The sequence below is a fragment of the Pelodiscus sinensis genome, chromosome 31 (genome assembly GCF_052426305.1).
Source record: "Pelodiscus sinensis isolate ZL-2025 chromosome 31, ASM5242630v1, whole genome shotgun sequence".
Taxonomy (NCBI): domain Eukaryota; kingdom Metazoa; phylum Chordata; order Testudines; family Trionychidae; genus Pelodiscus; species Pelodiscus sinensis.
This window is the reverse complement of record NC_143082.1, coordinates 15,742,642-15,761,072: the sequence shown is the minus strand read 5'-3', so window position 1 is coordinate 15,761,072 and position 18,431 is coordinate 15,742,642. Positions and strand designations below refer to the sequence as shown.

General features: G+C 46.6%; 2 protein-coding genes across 4 annotated transcripts in view; both read left to right on the top strand.

Annotated features, from left to right (window-relative positions):
* HOXC13 (homeobox C13) overlaps positions 1–18,431 on the top strand; it is a 29,730-nt gene that overhangs the window by 5,464 nt on the left and 5,835 nt on the right. The gene's annotated exons all lie outside the window — the stretch shown is intronic.
* On the top strand, positions 6,967–11,749 carry HOXC12 (homeobox C12). 2 transcript variants are annotated; one of them, XM_075901637.2, is made up of 3 exons: positions 6,967–7,621; positions 8,756–9,012; positions 10,368–11,749. In XM_075901637.2, the coding sequence occupies exons 1-2, from the start codon at positions 7,060–7,062 to the stop codon at positions 8,992–8,994; spliced, it is 801 nt and encodes a 266-aa protein (XP_075757752.1). In that variant the 5' UTR covers positions 6,967–7,059; the 3' UTR covers positions 8,995–9,012; positions 10,368–11,749. The 2 variants fall into 2 exon arrangements, with proteins under 2 accessions (XP_075757752.1, XP_075757751.1); XM_075901636.2 differs by having other exon boundaries at positions 6,969–7,621; positions 8,756–11,749.

Genomic DNA, 18,431 nt, shown 5'->3' with positions numbered 1-18,431 from the left:
TAGATAGATAGATAGATAGATAGATAGATAGATGGGGTGTATAGGGATGGATAGGTAGCTAGACTGATGGATGGATAGATAGATTAGATAGATAGGAAGGATAGTACACACGCATATATCCCTTGCTTACCCTAATGTGGAAACCTATTGAAAATTCGCCTTTATTTACATAGGCTGCCAATGAAAGTTATAAACTCTGGATCTAAGCGTTGTTCGGACTTAGGATTTCACATGGACACGCTTTCCAAATTCATCTTCTAAAGGATTTTTTTCCAGGGTGGGTGTGCGTGGTAACCCCTCGCCCCCCTTTCGGGCGCATGTGCACGCCGATGGCGATTGATGTATCTTGCACACACTGCGGACACTGTGCTGATATGCAAAAGCCAAAGCTAGGAAATTCCAGCCCAGTCCAACTGTGCACGGGAAGCACTGCAGAGCTCGATTAGCTTCTTTAACACAAGCAGCTTCTTCCTTATATAGATACTCCCGCTTCTGTATCGTCCACTCCAACGCATCCGACGAAGTGGGTTTGACCCAGGAAAGCTGATGCCTTAGTCCAGGGGCAGGAACCTTTTTTGGGGTTGGAGTCCGCTGAACCACAGAAAAAATCAGTCGGGGGCCGCACACAAGCGAGAAGACCCCCCCCCCCCACAAAACCCACTCACTGACGTGGTCCCCAACTGAGGAGAAAGCCCCTCCCCACATTCCCCCTTCGCACACCAGACCCTGGGGAGGGCCAGGCTAGTAGATTCTGTGCGCTCTAGCCCGGTGGCGCAGAGGGCCTTGTGCACCAGCCCCTGCTCCCCAATGCTGAGGGGAGGTGGGGGGGGGCTCTGAGCCACAGGATCCTGAGGTTCCTCACCCCTAGTCAAACTGCTAGTCTCCACGGTGCCACAGGGTTGTTTTTGCAGATTCAGACTAACAGGGCTACCCCGCTAAGCCTTCACTGGAGCTATGAAGATGGAGGAGAGATTCGTAATTTGCATTTAACCAGACTGGTTAATAATTTTTGTGTTACTAAGAATTCCTATGGGGAAAATGTCTACTTCTTAAAGTGTTTTTTTCTACCAAAGGCTTCAGGTTGAAAAAAAAATACTCTATCTATCTATCTATCTATCTATCTATCTATCTATCTCATTGCGTAGAAAGACTATATAGAAGGGGAAGGACAATCGAATGCGCGGGGTACACATACAAAGACTCCTAGCTCATGTTTTAAGTTGAAACTGGGTTGGACGGTGGCTGTTGAAGATGTTATGACAAGAGATGCGTCTCTAGTCTTTTCAGCTTTCCCTTCCCGCGTCCTTCGGTTTCCTCTCCCTCTCCCCCTCAACACACACTTTCCCAATCATATTGTGGATTTAGAAGAGAGGGCCCCAAAATGCAGGGGCTAGGCTAAGGGTTGCGGTGTTCCAACGTTTCAAAGAAGAAAGTTATTAGTGAATCCCATGCCGATAATGAGAGAACGTGGGGAAATAACCCAGGGGAGGGTGAGTCCTAGGGCCAAAGGCCTCATTGTGCGAGTGGGCCAGTCTCCACTCTCCATCTAGAGTTTTTTGACATCCTTGGAACGCTTTTGCCTAGGGGAGATTTAGCCTTGATTTGCTCCGGTGTAAGTAAGATCAGAATCGGGCCTTTCTAACAACAAAGCGGCCTGTCGTGGATCGAAAGGCCTTTTAACCCTTTCATTGACTATTTCGTCGGGTGTAATTTTTTTATTTAATAGATTTTTCTCCTGACTTTTTTTCTTGCAACAATAACAACAATTGGTAAAGAAAGAAAGAAAGAAAGAAAGAAAGAAAGAAAGAAAGAAAGAAAGAAATCCCTCAGTATTTTCTGTGCTAGATAGCAGTTAAATTGTGTCTTAAAGTCATTTTTGTTGTAAATTTTCAAACACAAGCAACCTCAGCTTCCAACTCTTGCCTCTTTCAGATTTCAAACGTCCCAGGACTCTTTGATTATGTTATTTATTTATCTATCTATTTCTGCATTTGTTGGTTTGTTTGTTTGTGTCGGGAGGAAGTCGGATCCGCAAACCATGACGTCAATCCTGGATTACCCTTGACCGTGACTAGGCGGTCTGTTTGACCTTGACATCATGCGTTTCGTGCATATTAATCACCAGGACCGCAGCCTTGATCTTCTGAGGACCAGTCGGTAGCCAGAGTTCGCTAACTAGCCCTTGCTTCTGTTTACGGATTTTTTTTTAAAAAGGTGTCATTTGGAGTCTAGACAGACGGGCTAATGACCGACAATAAAAGCATGAAAAGGAAGTTTCACAAGTTTTGTCTTTTCTTTCCTTTGTATCAAGGAGTTTGAATAAATTCTAAACCTCGGCCTTGGTCGTGAAACCTCCCTTCATTTCCCCCCATTTTTAGTTTTCATCATTCTAGCTCCCTCACTTTTGAAGAATCAGTTGCTGGTTTGGAGGCAAAAGGCGGTTTCGCGCGGTTGAGTTGCATGTTCAGTTCAGTTCAATTGTCAGCGGGCTGGGTGATGGGAAATGCGGATCCGGCCCAGGGAAGAACTTTAGTTTTTGCTGGGATATTTTGAACCGTGAGAGAAGAGGATATAAGGAATTGGCCACTGTCTTTGTCAAGCCATTCGTCTTCGGGTCCCGAATAAACCCCAAAATAGCTATGTATGATTGTGGATGTCCATAGACCTGCCTGTTAATTTAGAAATATTAAGTCTCTCTTGTATATGTTGGAGCGCAGTATCAAAGGGATTTGGAGCCTTTAAGAAATATCCATAGAAAATTCACTCTGATGCACTTTGCATGGAAGTTACTATCCTTGGATGTAAGTTTTCCTACTTGAAGCACCCTGTTGAATAAAGCTGGTCTAGCCCTAGCTTTTCCTCCAACCCCCGCCCCCTCCCCACACACACGAAGAGTAAAGAACGTAAAATATATTTAAAAATATTCTCCGCCCTGGGAAAGGAGAGTTGATCAATTCCCCCTTACAGCTAGTGCAGATCCCACGCCACGAAAGTGCCGTCCGCTGCGCCGATTGGGATCATGAGGAAAGTTGGAGCGTTCTGCGCAAAACAAACTTTTCTGAAGTTGCCTTCCAGAGGATGTATTCACCCGTTTACATTAATCCAGCGGGGGAGTGATATCCTCTGCTGGCAGTGTTGGGGAAAAGAGTGGCGGCACCGAAAGCATTTAACTATTAAGTGCACTCAGAAGATCAGGGCGACGCAGGTTTTCTTTAACCTGGTTGTGAATCAAAACCAACACAGATATTCTGCCTGCTCACTCACATCAAAGGACAGCTCCTGCTGGACATTTTTATACCGATACATTGAATAGTTTTCGATGGTTTTATTTTTTCTCTCCTTCCCCTCGATGGATTCCATTTTACAATCCTATCCTTTCAAAACAAAAACGTTTCCTCTCAAAAATAGCCAGTTCCGGCGATTTAAAATCTATGTAACCAGACTGAAATAAGGTTTGTCTTATTCGGGGCAGATGGTATCCCTCTTTTAATTTATTTTTCTAAATTCTTTTTTCTTGCCATGCAACTGATTTTTTTCATTGATTAAATACCAAATATATCAGACGGCTGAGAAATCCAGCAGGTTGGGCAGGAAATTCAGCTAGCAAGAGAAAATAGTTAGCGGGATGGTCTACATTTCTAACAAAAAAAAAGTCACATTCTTAAATTTCTTCGCTCTTGTTCAAAATAGAATAGAATTGGCAACTTATTGCGATAGAACATGTCCAATGGCGAATTCCACTTGGGTACGCTTTGAAGCGCAATGAGGGATGCAGCCTTAGTTCTCTAACCTTCAAATTTAACATCCTGATGTGGAATCATTGTCTGGGTGCTATATTTAATTTTTAAAGCACAGATCCAGGAGAAACCAAAGATTCCATTCAAAGGGGAGGTCGCAGCTGAGAGAAACCCTCTGGAATATCTAGAAGTGACAGCGCAGTGTAAAGGAAATAGGGTTTCGCAAACCACACACATCAGGGTGGGAAACCCGAGCGCTGCAAAGGCCAATAAAATATTAATAAATGAAAGAACTTGCAGGACAAGAGGCGCGTAATCGAAAAAGTTGAAGCGATTTCCTGCCGGTTCTTTCCACTTGCAGTGAGGGATTGCTTTTGAGACACTCATTTGCATAAAATGTAGATCCTATTTACTACACTAGACAGTGACCTTGAACTGCCTGGGTGCGATTTCACTTTGCTTCGTCTCTCTCTCTCTCTCTTTCTGCCCCCTCTCCCAGCTATTACTAATTTATAGTTAGACTGCGTGTGTTGTAATATGAAAGGGACCCTTTTCTAGTTCTTTGCTTGGCTGAGTTGGTTTATGAAGAAGGAAAATAATCATGTGGTGAAAAGTATTCAGCAAAAGTCTTTATCTGCAGCGGGGTTGATTTTAAAGAGGTAAGGCCTAGTTATTTCTCACTCATTGGCAAACAACTTTGTGGATGCTTTGGGGGAGGATGGAAGGAGCACCTATGATCCTTATTTCTTTCAAGATTGTCAAAATAAAATAAAATAAAATAAATCGCCTCTGGAAAGGCGTCCTTGTGTCATGAGGGAAGACTCGGACGTACTAGCGTAAGGAAGTGTATTTTTGCGGAATCACTAATAACGAATATGAATTAAGAAATAGCAGACTGGTATTTGAGAATGTTCTGTTTAAGCCTTCCTCCAGTAATTCCAGCGGTTTGAATCAGCAGTCGGGGAGTGCTTTTTAAAAGCGTCACCCTTGGTTTTTAACTGAAAATGCATCTTTCATGGCAAGAACTCATGGTCGAAAAATAACAGCATCCATAAATAATCGCTAGGTATTTCCTCTCCGTGGATCTGTCTTGCCTGCTAACTGTAAAAGGCACATTCGCTCTGTCCAGCTCCAAAATGAGCTAATTTAAGAAATCTGCCCCGGTTTGGACATGAAGGCCGTTGGGCAATAGATGGACTCTTTAGCCTGTCTAGATGCTACTTCCTTTCCCAATGTGGAAGCCCGGCGAAGAGTTAATAGAGAGTTCTACATAATTTTTCCGAGTGCATACTGATTTCACCAGGAATAAAATTCGCTGAGGAGAGATTCTGAGCGCGCCGTTTTGGATTTACTTGGTGCCAAGTCCAGTAGGGAGAACTACAGGCTGCGTTTGGACACGTTGCACTGAAGGTTGAGATACGAAGAGGACGTAAAGATGCGTCCGCGGCTAACTGAGAACAAAGAAGAAAGAAGAACTGGTTTTCTTTAAATAAGAAAGCCCCTTCCTGTGGCAGGCTACCCAGATCACATGCTCCTCCCTGCACAAACGATGCTTTTCCACCGTGGCAAAACCTTACAAATATGTTCTCAACCGAGCCCACAATGTACTTGGAAAAAATTCAAGCAGCTTTTTAGCTGTACCTGGAAAATAATTCCTGGAAAGTTGCAAATTACTAAACGCTCCTCCACACAAGACCAACACACACAGTAGCCGAATGTGTGTGCGCAATGCATCTGTGTACATAGGTGCACACATATCCAGGCATGCATCTTGCGTTTATCCGTGGCATGTGGGTGGGGTCTGAACATTCGGTGGAAGCTCTTCATTTAATGCAGTTACCAAAGAAAGCGAGCTGTGCACGACGTATTTTTTTCCTGCATCGCTGGAGGAAGCCTGTTTAGCTTCAGTATTTCCCCCCCGGGTGGGGGAAACTGACTTTGTACCTGACTTTCAAATGTAAGATACGTAGCTCGTGCTCCACAGAATCCCAACAATTCCTGCTCTGCGGTGCAACTCGGATGTGCCCAACATTTCGACCCGCTCCCAAATGTGTCCCTTCACAGTAAATGCGGGAAATTTGACGATAGTTTTCCAAGTCACTGAGCTTGCAAGTTGCTAGCAGGGAAAATTCCAAAGACATTTTCAAAGTATGCATTTTTTTCTTCTTCTAAAAAACAACCCCATATCCTTCAGAGTCTATAACGTTTCCGCTTTGATGCTTCTTGGGTCCTTTCAAATCGGCTTTTAAAATTCTTTATTTCCTCCATATATTTATGACACACTGAGATTCCCCCCCCCCCACACACACACAACGATTTTTGTCAGAACTCCCCTGGCAGCAGCCCCCCCCCCCAATATAACAAACTTTCCTCTGCAATCCCCGGGTGAAGAAAACCCGAGTTGTCACGAATACGAGCTAGCTGGTTATCGGGGGCGGCGGAGGGAGGGGGGGGGGGCTAAAAACCGGATTCCTCTCTTCACATATTTACGGCGAGCCGGCGGGAGAAGAAGCTTTCTTTGCAGAAATGAAGGCAAAAGAAAAGCCATATTTTCTTCTTCCTCTTCTGCCTGGCTTATTCGGACAGGATCATTAATTAAATCGAGCGGGGATGGATGGAATGAGGGTTTTTCCCCCTGCAAGATTGTCCCTTACACGGATGAAACTCGTCTGCTCCGAACGCAGGAAACGTCTAATTCCCCCAGATCAAACTGTAAACTATCTAACGGCGCTGCAAAATACGGGGAAACTCTTTCAAACCATCAGCTGTAAATATCACCCTGTTGCGGTTACTATAATTCGTCTCCTTAAAGAGCCCGTAAACTTTATATGACACAATATCTAATAGTCATTTATTGGGAGATATTGTAAATTCCGACGGGTTTTTTTTTTAGTTAATAAAGGGGCTAATTAATGAGAAAATTGCTTAATTTTGCCAGCTGTTGGAGGCCCCCCCCCCTACAGCTGGGAGAAGGGTGTCATATTTACGTATTTTTATGGGATGGCTCTGTACATTTTCACAGATAAGGGGTTTTTCTCGGCCAGTGCTCAGAGCGGAGGCTTTATTTTATAAAATGCTTTATGATTATTCTTTCTCTAAAGCGTACACATAAAAAAAAAAATCCGCAAGGCACAGAACTTTAATATTTTGTTTTGCCTCCCACTGCCAGCGGTGGGTGGCACTCCCCCCCCCCTCCTCCCGTCCCCAACGCGAGCTGGGGCCCACGTGACCCCTCCCCGACCAATGGGGCGGACCTTTAGGTTTAACTATGTTTAATGTCAGATGCCCATAAACTAGAAGCTGCTGGTCAGGGCCCGCGGAAATGAGCGAGCATAATCTCCTTAATCCTGGCTTTGTGGGACCTTTGGTGAACATCCACACGGGAGACACCTTCTACTTCCCCAATTTCCGAGCCTCCGGAGGGCAGCTGCCCGGCCTGCCGTCCCTCTCCTACCCCAGAAGGGACAATGTTTGCTCCCTGCCCTGGGCATCCTCCGAGCCCTGCAACGGATACCCCCAGCCCTACCTCAGCAGCCCCGTCTCCATCAACCCATCCTTCAGCCGAGCCTGCGACTTGGCCCGCGTGGAGGAGAGCAAGTGCTACTACAGGGAGGCGTGCTCCGAGAGCGCCAGCCTCAAGAGGGAAGAGCGGGGCAGGGACAGCGCCTTGATGCCCCTGGAGCCGGGAATCCCCAATGGGATGGGCGGGAACTTCGGCAAATATGACTACCCGGCTGCGGAGACTGTGCCCCACGACCCTTCCTCCTGCCAGTCCTTGGAGTCGGATTCCAGCTCTTCCTTGCTCAATGAAGGGAATAAAGGCGCCTCCAGCGAAGCAGCCGGTCTGGTCTCGCCTGCCAACCCAGGCAGCAATCTAGCTGGTGGTAAGGCAAAGCGGCGGCGGGGGGGGGGGGGGAGAGGAAGAGGGGAGAGAACACCCCCCCCTCCAAAGGAATCCAGTGCGTCTGGTTAGCGCTGGTTCGGAGGCTGGGTGTCGCCTCCGAGTCTCCATCCTTCAAGGAATTAGCACGGGGACCAGCGGACCTGTTTCTGGAGAGGCCGCTAGGGGTAGCACTCAAATGCCTAATGTTTTATGAGTTGGTGCTTCTTTTAAAGGGGGGGGGAGGCTGTAAACATGTAAATATCCCATAAAAGAGATAGGGAGCGCGCAGCAAACCCCAAAATACGCTCCTGGAGATGGAAATGCCTCGCTCGCCCTGCCTAGCTTGTTTTTAGCAGAAGGGGCGCAGTGGAGTGGCGGTCTGGGAGGTGGTGGAGGTGGGGAGAGATGAGAAAGGTGATGCTTAAAAAGGCAGCGCTGGGTCCCTTGGTGTTGTCCCTTCAGGTGAAAGGAGATCTCCTCCCCTCCCACCCCCCCAACCGCTGGTTTCTGCCTGTTGGCTTTATTGATATTTTTCCCTTTCACATTTAGAAGGCGCCATAAAAATACCCCTAAACCCGGGCGGCTTCGGGGCGCCATAATAATACTTGACCTGGTGTCTCGCGTGATGTGGATTCACTTTCACTGGCGTTTAGCTGGCGCAGATTTTGACCTGTCCCTTTCGCTTGTGTCTGAGCTGTAGGTCTGTTGTATCAGTGTGGGGGGCGAGAGTGAGCAAGGGGTATCTCTCTGGCATCTGGGACACAGACCTATGTGTTCAGGTTTGTACAGAAGGAATACAGCCGTGTAGACCCATCAGACCCATGACAGCATCCCATCGGTGGGACAGTCTGAAGTGGGTAGATGCGTCGAATGAAACAGAGAAATGTGTCCCGTGTAGAGAGCGTAGGTCACCCCCAAGTAAGACATAGTTCTATGTGCCTAGCGTAGATCTATGGGTCGAGCCCGTACTGTAGCCCAAGATACATGCGTCTCTTGAGGTGGTATTCCTCGGCTGTATGCCTTGCACACTGTGGGTGAACCGCAGCAGCTGGGAAGTGGGGGACAGCGCCTGCTTCGGGAGCCGATCGTGTCTCTTCCGGTGTGTTGAATTCTCCTTTCCACCCCGCGTTCTTAGGTGCTCCTTGGTACCCGATGCACACACGGTCCCGGAAAAAGCGAAAGCCCTATTCCAAACTCCAGCTGGCCGAGCTGGAAGGGGAGTTTATGGTCAACGAATTCATTACCCGCCAGAGGAGGAGGGAGCTCTCAGACCGATTAAACCTGAGTGACCAACAGGTGAAGATTTGGTTCCAGAACCGGCGCATGAAAAAGAAAAGACTGCTTCTGCGGGAACAAGCCCTTTCTTTCTTTTAAAGCCCTCACAGCCTGCAGGTTGGTTAACCGCATAGACTAGTGTTCGTCCTAGCGGGTGGTCCCGGGACTTTACCTGATCACTCGTCATTTTCCTTAAAAACAAACAAACAAACAAACAAACAAACAAACAAACAAACAAACAAGCGAGCGAGCATTGTAAGTACCAGAATCTGCATCTCCTACACTGGAATTGTTGGGAAGCTAACCCCGAGGTGAATATGCAACTCCCCCTCCCCCACCCATCAGCCAGAGTTGGGGGGTCTACGGTCTACACGCGTGTCCGCCGCGTTGAGTCTGTGGTGGGGAGGACAGAGTCCCCTTTCATTGAGCGAGGGAGTTGGGGGGGTCCCCCCACGCACTAAGATTTCTTGGGTGGTGTGCGGTGTTTTCTCCCTACCCCGCTGTCTTGGCTCCGGACAGCACCACAGATTGGCCTAGGAGCCAAGCCACTGACTGTACATTGTCACTGAGGCTTCTCTGGAGTGGAAGTGGCGCCTTAGTGCAGCGCCTGCCCATTCTTAGGGTGACCGGCTCGCCGCCAGGGGTGCACCTATTTTCGCAACAAGCCGAAGCCCCCCCCCCCCCATCCCATCCCATCCCATCCCCGGGATTGTCCAACGCAGGAGGAAATCCGAGGGCGAGAGTGTACAGCATGATCTAGCTGGCTGTCCCGGAGCTAGGCGCACAGCCCTTCTTGGATGGCGCTTGGTTCCGTGTAAACGCGATGGTGTTAGCCTCAGCCCAGGCCCCGCACGCCGCCCGCCAGCCGAAAGTGGCACCGAGAATCCTGCCACGCACAACGAAATTCACTTCCACGGGAGACTGGGCCGCGCGCAGGTTCCCTCCGGGATCTCAACCCCACCTCCGTCACCCCGGTTGGGTTCTGCTTGCCTGCTCTTTCCAGTCCCCCGGGGGGTTGAAACAGCGCTGTGCGGCGGGCGCATTTGCGGCGCTGGGGTGTGTTTAATGCAGGGGGGGGGGAGTCTTGTATTAAGGTAGAGAGGTGCGGGAGACGCGGTCACTTCGCCCCTCCCCGCAGCATTCATACCTCACTTTAATTCTTCGCGGGCCTGCTGGGCCCCTCCTCCCGAGAAGGGCGAGCTAACCCCGGTGTGTTTTCTTTGGGGGGGGGGTCCGATTTTCTCTCAACCACTCGCGTGACCGCCCCACGCGTGCCTTCCACCCGCTTTGAACGCCCTTCCCCCGGGTTTCTTGCAAAGGCAGGGAAAGAAAGACGGGCAGGTATTTCCGACCCTGCAGCCCGCATTGCCAGGTGTGAAAGGATGCGGGGGGAGGGGGTTAGGGGGAAGAGAAAAGGGGTCCCCGCAGCGTAGTGTTCCCCTCCACGATTTTGCTCCACTCCTTTTATGTAGGGCGGATTCATCTTGTGACAAGCCAAGCTTCTCTGGGAAACCTAAATGGTCACCACCTGCCGCCTGCTCCCCGCGTTCACGGCCAAGACCGAGGCGCTGCGGCATCAAGCGGGTTTATTTACGAGCTGCAAACGGACGCGCTGGAGCGGTGGAAAGCCGGCCTCTTCTCCAGCGCTCGTTCCCTTCTTTGGGCCTTCCCTCCCCCCCAAAAAAATCCAGGGGAGCCCAGCCCTCCACACGCCTTCCGCAGCCTTCACCCCCACTGCACCCCCCCCCGCCTGCCGCCCCTCTCTATACAGACCCGTTCGCCTCCTCGCACCGCCCTGCCCCTCACACACACACGAGTTTCCCGGGGCAGCCTGGCCGCGTGCAATACTGTGCAATAAGGACTGTAGCGACTAGGAGGCCTACTCCGGAGCAGTCCGCTCAACTACGTGCAATGAGAAGGGGGTGAAACGGGGGGCAAACGTCTCCCTGTTTGAAAGGGTAACTCGAGGACTCCAACGAGTATAACTCGCAGCCCCTGGGGTGCCCATGTGGTGACACCGATACTCTGGAAACCTGCCTGCCCACTCCACGGAGAGGGAAAGCCACACAAAAGGCGCTTGTGTGCAGAGGGGTCGTTTTCGATCCATCCGCTGACATGCAGTGTGATGGTTGGCGTTTGGCTTAAAGGTGGAGGCACCCAGACGCCGTCCCCGTATTGACTTGATTTATGAACGCAAGGCTCGCTCCCCTTTGCGGTCCCTTGCCAGCCCAGCAGAAGAGCAATCCCGGGAAGAATAAGGTTGCATTTGGAGGGCGACAGAGACTAAAAGGAATTAAGGATGACATCTCCACTTCACTATCAGCCATCGCTTTTGGCAAGTCTTTACCCTGGAGAGAAGAAGAGGACTTATTATGTACTATGAAACCCATCGGTCAAGCCACCAGCAAGAATTTAATACTTGACAATTGTCCTCGTGACATATGTCTGGTTAGCAAGGCGAGGTTCATCGCCCCTCGATGGTTTTAAAAAGAAAGCGCGTGATGGTAAATGTTTAAAAAAAAAACAGATATGCAATATTCCCTTTCAGATGGGTATATACAATTATTCGGTGAGACTTCTGTTTGTCTTGTGTTAGTTCCCTGCGTATGTGACCCAGTTTTTCGCTTGCATCTCTAGACTAGTTTATCGCGGGTGTTAATATACTTAGGTTGCAAAATAGTTCCTATGTAATGTTTTGTTTTTTACCTCAAGCTATTATATGTAGGGCCTATGCAAATGTCTGTCATAGCACGTGCTGGCTTTATATAGTCATGTAAAAAGTTGCTTCACAATAATAATTAAAAAGGAATGTATTATTATGTGATTTCTGATAATAAATAAAATTACCCAAACATCTAAGTTGGTGATTTACTGCTTCCTATTAAAAATTAGTATTCGCCAGGAAGGTTAATAAAAGAGTAACAAAAATATATTATCCAGCCCTGCCTTCTGTGGATTATAGATCATCTTTTCGTAAAAAATAATTAAATGAATGTCTAAAATGCGTTGTAAAAAGGGGAGAAATATCGCTCATTGCGTTGCTTTAAATATAATTAGAAACATCCGGGGGAAATAAAGGGGATAAGTTAAACTCAGAATTAGTTTTTTAATGAGAATATATTTGTGTCGATAGCAATAATTGGCTGCAAATCAAGTGAGACTCTTCCTTTAAAAAAGTGGACTGTTTGTATACAGAATAATTAGCTTCTTTTTGTCTGTTTGCAGGGTGGGGGAAAAGACTCCAAAAAATGTCTCTGAGAGCGAATCTTTAACGATTTGATATGTATTCTATATAATCTTCATATCGCTATCGATACAAGACGAACTTTGTGTACAGACGGGTATCAGTTTATAATACGAATTACATGGGAAAGGAAAATGCTTGACATGGAAATATGTTAGAAAGATTAGACTCTGGAAATAATAATAATAATAATAATAATAATAATTAATAATAATAAATCTTATTGTGCTTGTTTCGTTACTGTAGGGCCTGAGCGAAAAAAAGCAATGCAATTATCAAACCCATCAAGCTAATTAAAACGTACCAGGTTATGATTTTATGTTTATCTCTAGACACTAAGATTTATATTTAATGTATTTGTTGGCGCGTCTCTTCTTCAGAGCAAACGTACCTTTTAGCTGAGGTGGGAGAAATACACCAACCCCCTTGTAAAAGAGCCATGTTAGAGCCCCTTCAAGTAAAAAGTGTCAGTAGGAAACCCAGCGATGGGGGTAGCACTAGCGTATGGAATTGGCTTTGCTGATTGCTCTCACACCCCCGAAAATCCATGTGCCATTGGTGATCAGAGCCTACCCCCTCTTGGAACAGAGCGGAGACACATCCCATTGAATCGGAGAGTGTTGCAGTGAGAACAAGTTTTACTGCGAAAGAAACACAGTGGACATTGCAAACAATAATCAACTGCGCCGGAATTAATAGTTTCCCCAATTCCTGACGCATATAAACGGAGAGTTTACTTCTCTGTCTGTCTTTCGGTATCAGTACTATGATAGAGATGGGGGGGGGTCTTTATTTTCCTCGGGGTTGCTTGATTTGGCCATCGAGTAAGGAGCGGGGAGGAGTGTCAGTGAGAAAATAAAAGAATCAGGCATTATTTTCCTGCATATTTTATAATAAGCCGACAAGATCCTACCATTCTTACTGCCTCCTGAAAATATCCTAACGAAATCTGTAAGCATTTCCCCTGAATAAGGATTGGGTTTGAAAAACATAGGTGTGATTAAACATTAGTTTTAAAAGACTAAACTATTTGCCCTGTGTCTAGGTCGCTGTAGTATGTCTAAGCACATGTGGTTCATGTTAACACAAACACATGTACGTTCCTCTGTGTGTGTTTGTTTTTGAAAGCGTTGCGTGTGTTTTCCTGTATGTTAGGTGCATGCAAATGCTTTACAAATAACCTACTTTCCTGGTAAATTCTTTGGCAGAAGAAGGAGAGAGGAGGGAAAGTATGTGTGCCTGTGCCTGTGTCTGTGTGTGTGTGTGTGTGTGTCCGCACCCTTTCCCAAAGAAATGAGAAAGAATGGGGATTATGTCCAACACGTCTGAATTGTATATAGTGGCATAAACAGTGATTTGCTTCACCTTCCGAAGGACTAGTTGGATTTCAAGACACTTAAATATTCACCCAAATAGATAAATCTTATTTATTGCCGGTGACTGTGTAGGACACATTTTTTGCTTCGCTATAAAATTCTGTATCATATCCGGGCTTCTTTTTTTCCCCTCTTTTTAATTCTTAGATGTTATTTCACAGCTCTTGCTTTAAAATGAATTCATTATGAAAGGGAAATTTCCCCTCGTCCTTAGCTGCAAGGAATGGCCCATCGCCCCATAAAACCAGTGCATGCTGCATTTCAGCAGTGCAGATGCCGACATAATTCTTCGGGGTGGGTTCAAACGAGGCTCATGCACAAACATTTTCGGGCTATATTCGCTGCGGGGACGATGAAGTGCATGAAAAGAGGCTCTGAAGCGGGGTGCTGTTTTCAAGAAATGTCTAATTCCAGGTGTTCGTTATCTATCTGCTCCCCGAGACCTACGCTCCAGCGGCGCATTCCTAAGACCCACGCACAGAATAAAACGAGATGGAACGCCCTAGAAATGGTTTTGCGCAAGTAGCACTTAATAAGGTACAAAGACAGTACAAGGGGAAAGGGTTACTTGTCTCTCCACAGAGCGGCTTAGTCCTTTCCCCCCGCAGGTCTGGAAGCCTCGTGGGAAAGGTAACATTGCTATTCGTGTCTCCCACCCAGACTAGCTCGAAGACAAAACGATCAAATCAGGAACTTGCGCGTCTATTTGGCACGCATGTGCGTCCAATTCTGGATATGAGGCAAACTCGCCACACTGGCACGTTCCCGGGAAATAAAACACGCGTGTGAAAGAGAGATACCGGAGACACGCATGTTAATGATCGGATTTGTTTCATTAATTGCCACCTTCCCCACCCCCACCCCAACATAAATTAACGAATAGACCAACGAAGTTGCCAGCGCTGCAGGAAAATATAAAAATGCGCAGTGCTAGTTTGCGGTGGGCTTGGTCTTTTAAATCAATCGCATCCTAGCCTCTCCGGAGCCTTCATCATCACGGGCTGCAGTGAAGTGGATCAGACATCGGAAATATTGCATCCCCTGCCCCCCAGAGCCATGGGATGTCTTCCCGTTTTGATAAATGGGCTATCGCACCGCGGGGGAGAAGGGGGAGTAGCGAGTCTGGCTCGGGGACTTCACGGGGGAATCTGCGGCGTGTCTGTTTGTCCCGCGGTCGGCGTTTGTCCTTCTTCCATGCTCTTCTGGCGGGTTGGGGGAGGGGGTGGAAGAGTGGGGGGCTTGGGCCAGGCAGCCCCCAAAGCCTTTTTGCCTCGGGACGAGACCACTTCAGTGCGCGCTGCGGAGCCCGGCGCATGATGTGTATTGGGGTGCGCAGTAGCACTCGCTCTGCCGCAGGTAAGGTAGTGAGAACACAGCGCCATTCGCCTCGTGTAACGCTCACCCAATGGGGGCTGGGAATAGGGGTGCCGGGGTCCCCTCCCCCCATGTGCAGCGCCTTCCGGGGTCACAGTTTGCTTCCCTGACTCTCAGCACCCCCCAGTTATCCTCGCACCTTTGGCCCGCACATAAATAAAAAAACGCCCGGATCCTTACACGGTCTGTGGAAGCCACGCGCCGGGCTCCGGCCCCGCATCCTGGGGGCTGTCTGTGCCCATGCACGCACATGAACGAAGATTTTCCTTCCCTGCGCCTGGCGAAGAGGCTGCGAATTAAATCCAGCCTCTCACCCCGGCAGTCGCTACTTTGACGGGATGTTGTTGCTCTTACTGGAGTCATTTTATGCTTCACCCCACCCCCAGTGAATCGGAGCTCAGAGTGACCCGAAGTGCCGATATCTTAAATATTTGCCTGATCTGTTATCTCCTTGCATTACCCCTCTTCCTATTAATAGGGGACTATTTTAAGTAACAAGCTGCGTTATCATTAATATGCCAATAAATTAATGCCAAAGGGTGTTTTTTGGTTTATGGGTATCGGTCCATAAATATCAAATAAAAACAGAGTCGGATGCCACGACTCTTCTGAGAACCTTGGAGAGGCATTGTAAGTAGTTAGCTTTAAGCAAAGCATTTCCAATGGGAAGATATAGGTGAAGCCTAATCACTGCCGGGGACTTGGTAGGTAGCAAGTAGACCCCGCAATATTTTACTGTTGAAAGAATAAATTAATTACTGTATCTGTAGCTACAAACTACAATGCCTCCATGGATGACTGGATTTAAACGAGATGTATGTACCCAGTCTCCCCGGTGTTGTTAACAAGAGTGATAATAAAGATGAAAAGGATAAGAGCGATAGAAAGATCAGGAGATTTGTGTTCCTTCCAGGAACTAAATTTGATTCTACTGGGTGAATCTTTGTCGCTCTCTGTAAAGTTCTTTTTTGAAGCACGTGAATAACTTTCTTTTCATTCTGAAACAGAAATGAACAATCCAAATCTAAACCTTTCCGAATAAATGTCTAGCCACTTGGGAAAAGATTTTATGATCTGATTATTTTTAATATAAAACCGACTTTTTTGGAAAATAAAGTCTCTTTCGTGCTTTTGGAATGTCAGGAATTTAAATGGGTTTTTGGAGCTAAGTTTTTACTATGCTAAGAAAAGGCAGAAATCTTATTTTCCGTCCTCACTCAAAATAAATCACCGTTTAGGTTTTATTTATGCCTAGGTGGAAGAACAAAGCATGTGTTGAAAATCCTCATCTCCTTTTTAAAGAGAGTTTTCTTTTTAATTCTGTAACTGGGTTAGCAATGCATTACCGCACATAAGCTATCTGGAGATCTCATTATATTAACCACGGCCAAAACTAAACTTCTTGCTGGAAAATGAAAACGTGTTAATAACAGCATTGTGTACCACTCGGCCTATTCACCTGCTCAAATGTACATGCTTAACTGAAATATGTTGATAATTACAGGGTATGTGGAAATTCATTTTATTTTATGATTTACTATTAAACCGTTATGAGGTGATACGAATCTCTGCTAAAGAAAATCATTTCAAAATTAGGTGTGGAAAAACATAGTTTGAACCCAAAAGTAACAAAGAGCAATATACCACAGACAGCAGATCCAGGTTTTTTTTTTTAAAGCATTTACTCTGAGCAAACTATTTTCGAATCTGTACAAACATGAAATAGTCTTTCTCCCATGTATCTTTGACAAGTGGCATAAACACTCGAAACTCGGTTTTTTTTCATAGTAAATAAGATCTTTTAAACACACACACATAAATGCATGGTGTGTTTGCAAATGTGTAAATATATTATCTGTCTATATAAAATGTATATACTATCTGAATATACAAAATACATATGTATGTGTCTATATATATAATGTCTGTATATGCAGGGTGAGGATGTATATTTTAAATATTTATGCATATGTTCTTTCAGCATATATGTACACACAAACACTCTTGAATAATCAAATCTTATCCTCTCTCTCTACTTTGAAATGTTCATATATAATTATATTAACACGGCATATTAAATGCAAGATTAAATATATAGAGAGAGATCTTTTGCACATACCGCCCTGCTATGTGTGAGTATGTACGTGACTGTGTGTTTCAGACTTGGCCACCTACCATTAGCCGTCTAAATCCATACTTAGGCAGCTATAGAGCTTATTTTCAGAGCGTCTGAACTCTTAATAGTTCTCATTTAGGTCGGTGAGAACAAAGAAAAACAGATCCCTTACTTAGGTACCTTAAGAGTCTAGATTTAGAGGCCCACGTTTGAAAAATTCCACCCATGTATCTTTTCATGTAAAGGGGAGGGGGTGTCTAAGAATACACCCCTTATCATTCATGTTACTTCTTAATATGCGGGTCGTATAGATATTTATAACTGGCCATAAGTATGTGTGTGTGTGTATGAAAAAGAGAGAGACAGAGGCAGAAAGTGTCTCTTCACGCCGCGATGGTGAGATAAAGCAAGAATTCCTTCCTCTCGCACACAAAGGGACTCAGCCATCTATATATATACATATGGCTAGATACTTCTTTTCTGAAATACGTGTAGACTAAATCATAAAGACCAAATTCTAAACCGTTTACTGGCCAGTGCTTTCTTGACCAACATAAACCCCATGGAGTTATTCGAAAACGGAAACCGAACCTAGTGCCGTATCCTCCAACTAAAATATAATATTCTGGGGTGACTGGGTGGGTGGGTTGGTTCTGTTTTTCCGATTCAGACGAGCAAAGAAAAAAGAAGTAGTAACCCACGTTGAAAACCAAAAAACGACTCTGCTCGCAGAACCTTTTCCCGCTCCAGCGTCGGTTTGAGCGCAGTAGCCAAGTTCGGTAGCTTCTCGAGGAAGATGCGAGCCCCAAAACACGACATGTTGGAATCATGCTGGGGACTTTCCCTACGTGAGGAACCTTTCGCTGGCTTCCCAAGCGCTGGAGTGTGTGGAGAGATGTCTCTCTTCTCCCCCTCCTGAGCCCCCCTCTTGCTGAAGCGCCCCGTTTGCTCCTGCGGCACATAAGCCCCAGTCTTTTCGCAGCTCCGACTGAGCACTAATCTTTTTGTCGGATGCCTTCTGTTTACAACTGTCTGTCTGGGTGGGCGGGGGGGCGCCATTACAAAGTGAAGGTCAAGTTAGCATCCTACCTTATATGGCTTACCGCGGTCCTCCATTTTCCTGTCTTTGTAGGGCCTTGCTAAATAGCTTTTCTTGCTCTAAGCAAACAGGGTGCTTTTTTAATGCCCCCCTTTCATTTTTGTTGGGGGTGTGGGGGAGAGGGGTATCTCTCAAGCACGGATGAAGATGAAGACGCGGGGGGGGGGGGGGAGGAAGCGACCAGATTTCTTCCTAACGCTGGTTTGGATCCTTCCCCCTCCTACTCCCCCCACCCCTTGGATTATAGACTTCGAACAAGGTCCCTCTGTCTCTCTTTCTCTTGTTGCCCCAGCAAGATGCAAACGCGTCTGCTATGGAGGAAATGAA

Coding starts and splice junctions, on each gene's coding strand:
- HOXC12 (XM_075901637.2), top strand. CDS start 7,060: ATGAGCGAGCATAATCTCCTTAATCCTGGCTTTGTGGGACCTTTGGTG. Junction 7,622..8,755: donor AGGCAGCAATCTAGCTGGTG/GTAAGGCAAAGC, acceptor CCGCGTTCTTAG/GTGCTCCTTGGTACCCGATG.